General features: G+C 49.9%; 1 protein-coding gene across 1 annotated transcript; it reads left to right on the top strand.

Moving 5' to 3' along the window:
- Positions 1-252: 252 nt before the first annotated feature.
- Positions 253-4,237, top strand: ARL4C (ADP ribosylation factor like GTPase 4C). The gene has a single exon (XM_054043843.1). It carries the CDS (start codon positions 688-690, stop codon positions 1,264-1,266), a length of 579 nt encoding a protein of 192 aa, XP_053899818.1. The 5' UTR covers positions 253-687; the 3' UTR covers positions 1,267-4,237.
- Positions 4,238-6,912: the final 2,675 nt, after the last annotated feature.

The following is a 6,912-nucleotide window of genomic DNA, read 5'->3' as shown; positions in this document are numbered from 1 at the left end:
GCACAAGACCAGCCCCGGCTCAATAGCTCCGCTTAGGGGGCGGGGTTTCCCGTTTCCCCGAGCAGCGTGTCGGTCGCGCCGCTCCAGCCCCATGGAGCTGAGGCGGGCCCCAGACATTCACGCGGGGGGATAGGGGGGAGAGGTGGCGGCGGAGGGGCGTGTCGTTGCCCTTTTAAGGCGCCTCCCTGGCCGGCGCCGGGGTGTGTCGGGGGCGGGGTTTGATGGGTTGAACTGCGGCTGCTTTTCTCGCTCAGAGCCGAAGGGGGAGCCGGAGCCGGAGCGAGCGCAGCGGCAGCGCGCCTGGCCAGGGACAGGGAGCCCCGGCATGAGCGGGGCGGGCGCCGCTCGGAGGACTTGATCCGGGGCTGGGGGCTGCGTGTCTCCCGGCCGCCCCCAGGGGAAGGAGGGGACCCGGCCGGACCCAGCCCAGAGGCGGCGGCTGAGTGGTTGATGGCCCCGCAGGCTCCCAGCCCGGCTAGCGCGGACCCCGGGCTGATCGCGCCCTGGCTGCGCTGATTGCAGCCCCGGCCCCTGGGCTGCCGCTGGCGGGGACACCGCGCCCTGGGAGACTGCGGCAGCGCTAGCGCCCCGACGCCACGGGGATGGGCGCGCTGTAAAAAAAAGCCCCCGATTTGAACCCCCTCCCGTGGCTTGGCCAGGTTCCAGCTGCGCCGGCGGCGGGGGGCCATGGGGAACATCTCCTCCAACATCTCCGCTTTCCAGTCCCTGCACATCGTCATGCTGGGCTTGGACTCGGCCGGCAAGACCACCGTCCTCTACCGGCTCAAGTTCAACGAGTTCGTCAACACGGTGCCCACCATCGGCTTCAACACCGAGAAGATCCGGCTGAGCAACGGCACGGCCAAGGGCATCAGCTGCCACTTCTGGGACGTGGGCGGCCAGGAGAAGCTGCGGCCGCTCTGGAAGTCCTACAGCCGCTGCACCGACGGCATCATCTACGTGGTGGACTCGGTGGACGTGGACCGGCTGGAGGAGGCCAAGACCGAGCTGCACAAGGTGACCAAGTTCGCCGAGAACCAAGGCACCCCCTTGCTGGTCATCGCCAACAAGCAGGACCTGCCCAAGTCCCTGCCCGTGGCCGAGCTGGAGAAGCAGCTGGCGCTGCATGAGCTCGCCCCCTCCACCACCTACCACGTCCAGCCCGCCTGCGCCATCATCGGCGAGGGGCTCACCGAGGGCATGGACAAGCTCTACGAGATGATCCTCAAGCGCAGGAAGTCCCTCAAGCAGAGGAAGAAACGATAACGGCCGGGCCCAAACCCCGCTAGCCTGAAACATTGCCGGGCCGGCCTCCCTGGGCGCCTGTGTCTGGACGGGCGCTCGGCCCCGCAGCGCCTTTCATTGGGGTCGCTACTGCTTTTAACTCGCTGGCAGGACTAGGAGGTGGGTGAGGCTGGCGTCTGGGTGAAGCGGCTGCTGTTTGCCCCCCGACGATCAGATCAGCTAGCATCTGAGCTTGGGAGGGAATTGCCTTTCCTTTTACATCGGAGTATTTGCGGTGGCGCTTGATGCCACAGGGCTGGCCCCTGTGAAACTGAGCTTGAATTTGCTCCTGTCTGTGGATCCTTCAAAACAAAACAAAAAAGTGTGTGTGTTGCGGGGATACTACTTCAGGAAGCACTGGATGCTGAGGCATCTGTTTGTGGTTGGGAAAACTGCGGTAGGAAATCACAGGCCAATACATCTTGCTGAATGGTGGCTAGGTAAGGTGAGCCTCCTGGGAGAACTGCTTTTCAGGTTGCACCAGACCTCCCCTTCCCCCCACCCCCTTCGGATTCAGTCCATATGTGGGTCATTATCACACACAACAAATCAGACCAACAAAATCTATGAAGCCCTGGAATGAATGAATGAATGATACACTACTGCTTGCAGTAGCTGTTGTGCTTAAAGGGAATGCCCAGTTGTTTCAACTGAGGGTGCCCATCCTATTTTAAAAACAAAGTCTATCTAAGGAGAGAAATGTATTGCTCCATGGGGGATTTAAAGCTATATAGCCAGCTAGATGGCTTGTGACCAGCTGTTGACTGGTGCTGAGTTGTAAGCTGTTTGCTAAAAGGGGTTCTGTATGAATTTTTGCCATGAAGGGTTCTCAAGCATCTCTTCATTTTCAAAGGTTTATTTTTTTCTTTTTTAAACAGACTATCCTGTAGCAATGGTAAGCAGTATGTCTTGCCACTTTATTGCTGTAGCCTACAGGGTGGGGACATGTTCGGATTGTCTAATTTGGTTCAATCTGGTTGATTCCATTTGCGCACTCCATTTAAAAAAAGTCTCATGACACTGCTGGATGACAGTTCACCTCATCTGCATGGATATAAAAGCAAACTGAAAAGCACAAGAGTTGCTAATTAAACTGTGGTATAAACATGGACTGTGAATCAAGCCAGTACTTGGATCACCAGAATACAAACATTAGGCAGCTAAGCTAAACGTGTACCACCCAAAATGGCAAGAGTTTGCAAAATCTCTAACGCAAAGGGATATTGGAGTGCAGAGCAGAGTGCGAAGTGGAAGTTTTAAGAACTTTTTGATGATACAACCAAAGGTTTTTAACAAATTCAAGGCTCAGTGTCCTAGCTGCAAAGCGTGCAAGGGGAGATCGTGCTAGTGCAGTAAATGCACAACAGGCTTAGACTTGTTTCCAATCACTTCACTAGTGCAGGATCAAGCCCAGTGTTTTAGCAAGATCCTGGCTGGCTGGCCCTTCCCCATCAATTGGTGTTTTGACATTAACTTCACTGAGCACAGGATTGGACCCTAAATATACATAAGCTGTCTGCTTCTTGGTCGGTCTCTCTCTCATGGAAACTCATCTCACAATGAGAAAATTCTGATGCTCAGAATTTCATAACAAGAAGAGAGTTTAGAAATCAGCAGCAAACATTTTTTTGCATACCAGTGTCCCACACCTGTGGTTCACTGGTCTTAATATGGTCATGTGAGAATTTCTGGTGACTGAAGTATTTGGCTTTCTGCTTGAGTGCATTTCCCAAACAAAGAAAAAACCTGGGTGAATTTCAGGCAGCTGATTCTCCCTTTTCAGCAATGAACTCAGTACTTTCCCAATAGCATTTTGTAGAAATCCAATATTGAAACCAAATGGTATTTAGATGCCTGCAAGATTCCAGTTTACAGGAGTAGTGACTGCTTCGCTAATCTAAGAAGTGGGCTGGTCCCATCATTTCAGGAGGGTCTGTACAGTTTCATTGGAATCTTTTGTGTGTTTTTTCTTTGCCTTCACATGAAACACTTTCTGAAGCACTTTGACATTTGGTAGTTCCACACTATTGAGAGAGAGAATATATTTATTTTGTGACACTGCAGAAGCCAAATGCTCCAACCTTTGTTTTGAATGTTAAAAGCGTTTAGGGGTTAAATAAAACGGTTCTGATCAAAACCTGTCATGCTTTAAAAATAACACATTACAGGGGGGTTTTCTCCCAGTGTCAAGACTTGTTTCTTGATCCTGCAGACAACTTTACTGAGGCAAATAGTTTCATTAATTTAAATGGAACTGTTTGTGGAAATAGGACATGCAGTTGCAGGATTGGCTCCTTACTGGACAGTCAGTTAAACTGGCCCTAATTAAGCAAATTACTTAAGCATTGCCTAATTTGATCCCTATCCAGCAAAAGCACTGAAGCATGTGCTTAACTTTATGCATATGTTTAGGCACTGTGCTAGCTAGGGGCCAGATGGATCCAGGGTCATGGTCACTAGTTGTACATTTTTTGCAGTAAGTTAAAATACTTCTCCAATTAGTAGTTAACAGGGTCATTGGTATTTCTGTAGTGTTTCAGGACTGTAATGACTATTCCTGAGTGCTAGGGCTGAGTTGAGCTGTGTTATCTGCAACTGTGATTACAGAAAAGCTTTACCTAGTCTGCTGTTCTAAAATCACAGTTGGATTTACTCCAGGTTGTGTGTCCTCTCAACAATTTTTTTTTTTTTTTTGGGGGGGGGGGGGGGGGGAAGGTTTTTGTTTTTTTTTCTCAGCAAATATCCTGAGATGCCAGTCCCATTTCAGACTTTGTCTTCACAGTGTACCTGGAACTCAAGAAAAATGCCATGTTATGTAGTATAACTTTTCATTTTATCTTGTCATCCATCCTCTGTTCTTTCCATCTTTCCTCTTTTTAAAAAAAAAAAATATATATGATGCAAACATGATGCTGTGAACTGAAATAAATTATTTATACGATGAAGAATTTGATAGACGTCTTTGTTCTTTCTCTTAATAATTCAGCGTGTTTTCATCCATAGCTCTCAAACCACTTTTCAAAGGAAGTTGGTATCACTATCCCCATTTTACAGATGGGGAAACAGAGGCACAGAGAAGGGAAATGACGACTTGCTCAAGGTCAACTAGTGGCAGAGCCAGGGATAGAATTCAGGTCTCCCGAGTCCTCGTGCAGTGCACTAGCCACCAGGCTACACTGCCTCAGAGAAAGATAATCTCGTGGATAATCACAGGATTGGGATTCAGGACGTTGAGTTCAATTCCCAGTGCAGCTAAAAACTCCCTGTGCAAGTTGGGCAAATAATTTAATCTCTCTGCACCTCAAGTCCCCATATGTAAAATGTAGATAACACCATTGTCTGTCTTGTCTAGCAAGACTGTAAATTCTTCAGATGAGGGCCTGTCCCTCACTATGCATTAGTACAGCACCTAGTGCACGGGGTACTCTAGTCATGACTAAAATAAATAATGAAGGAAAAAATAATAGTTCTGACTTACACCAGACCTACAACAGCAGCTGAGGACGGGGAGCTCTGCGGTTGCATGGCTTCTCTGAACATTGGTCCTGCTAACAAGAGTGAATTTCGAAACATCAGGACTTTGGTTGCTGTTCATCTGCCAAATAAAGTGTGGCACAGAGTTCTCAAGGTGGGAGCTGTTGGTAAGCGAGATGTGTGGATCATGCTGTGAAGTCGGGACAGGGTCCTGAATGTGCACCGTGATGTTGCTGTGGGGGGCTTTCCAAACACGATGTACACATCATCCCATGTGAGCCAAGATCTACACACCTGCTTAGCTTTACGCAGCATGCGTAGCCCTGGTGACTTAAAAGGGATTGTATGCCCAGTGCATAAAGATAAGCACGGGCATGAGTCTTTGCAGGAGCATGGCTAGAGTCCTGTACGATGGATAACACTAGGGTGACCAGATGTCCCGATTTTATAGGGACAGTCCCAATTTTTGAGTCTTTTTCTTATATAGGCTCCTATTACCCCCCACCCCTGTCCTGGTTTTTCACACTTGCTGTCTGGTCACCCTAGATAACACCTGAATGTAAAGTATGCTAGAGAGGCTGTTAGTTACATATAGAGTTATGGAGACAGATCTTCTGCCCTGCTAAAGCCTTAGCTCTATGCTGGGCCAAGCACTTTGAAGTCAGTGTGGGGACTTCCCGGTGTGAGGTACTGGGGGGAGGGGAGGGTTGACAGCACGGTCAGGATGTTCAGTGCATTCTGGCACTTCCCAGCTGCCACAACAGGCCTTAGGGGCACTTCACTGTAGCCCTGAGGCTGGTCTAACCAGGTTCCAGATCAGTGCCTCAGGTACATTATTTCAGCTAAACTATGGCACTCGTGCATTATTATTAGCACCATAGCAGCATCTGCAGCCTTCAGCTGAGATCAGGGCCCCATCATTCTAGCACTACACAGACAGCCTTTCTCCAAAACAGTTTAGGTCCAGATCTCAAAAGCATTTACGTGCCTAATTCCCATTGATTTCAATACCGAGAAGGATTTGGGCTTTACATGCTAAATGGACCAAGTGGGGAAGAGGCAACAGAGGCCTTGGCTACACTGGCAATTCACAGCGCTGCACTTGCTGCACTCAGGGGTGTGAAAAAACATCCCCCCTGAGCGCAGCAAGTGCAGGGCTGTAAAGTGCCAATGTAATCAGCGCTGCACGCTCGCTCGCAGCACTGCAAGCTATTCCCTTCAGAGAAGTGGAGTACTTGCAGCGCTGCCAGAGAGCTCTCGCAGCACTGGCGGTGCGACTACACTCGCGTAGCGCTGTGAATCCGCGAGTGTAGCCAAGGCCAGAGATGCACAGCAGTGAGCCCACGCACCTAAGGTCACATAGCCAGTGACCACATCTCGAGTCTCCTGCCACCCAGGCCAGTGCTCTATCTACTAAACCATGCTTCCTCTAGCTGCATCTCACAACTTAACCAAGACATCCCATTCACACAACTGTGCCTCAAGAAGCACGTTTTACTGCAGCGTGCAACCTTGGCAGATTTCCTAACCTAGATGGGGCCAGGTTGTGTTCTGATTCCCAAGGGCAGGCTGCAACTGTGTTGTGAGTTTCACTGGGATATGGCGGGAGTTGGCTATAGGCCATTGATTGAACTGAGAGGAGATACTGAGCTGTGATTGAACTGAGAGGAGATACTGAGCTGTGATTAAGTGGTTGTCCAGTCTAATTACTATACCTGGTTTGCCGCAGCTAGCCCTTTAGAACAAAGGGGACTCCAAGCCATTCCCAGCCCCGCCCTCTGGGACCTAACTATGCACTGACTAAAATGTAAGCAAACTTAAATCTAAAGGTGCAGACTGAAAATGCCACAAACCAACTCACCAGGAGGACTTGTGGCACCTTAGAGACTAACACATTTATTTGAGCATCAGCTTTCGTGGGCTACAGCGAGGGTGACCAGACGTCCCGATAAAATTGGGACTGTACCAATATTTAGGCGTTTGTCCCGCGTCCCGACCTATGTTTGGTCGGGACGCAATTTGTCCTGGTATTTTGCACTCCTGGTTTTGTTTTGGTTTGGGTTTTTTTGCTACGCCGGCGGGACTCCCGCCCATGCGTCCCGATATTTTCTTCATCCCATCTGGTCACCCTAGCTACAGCCCACTTCTTCAGAT

Source organism: Malaclemys terrapin, chromosome 11, assembly GCF_027887155.1.
Source record: "Malaclemys terrapin pileata isolate rMalTer1 chromosome 11, rMalTer1.hap1, whole genome shotgun sequence".
Taxonomy (NCBI): domain Eukaryota; kingdom Metazoa; phylum Chordata; order Testudines; family Emydidae; genus Malaclemys; species Malaclemys terrapin.
This window is presented reverse-complemented; position numbering and strand designations above follow the sequence as displayed.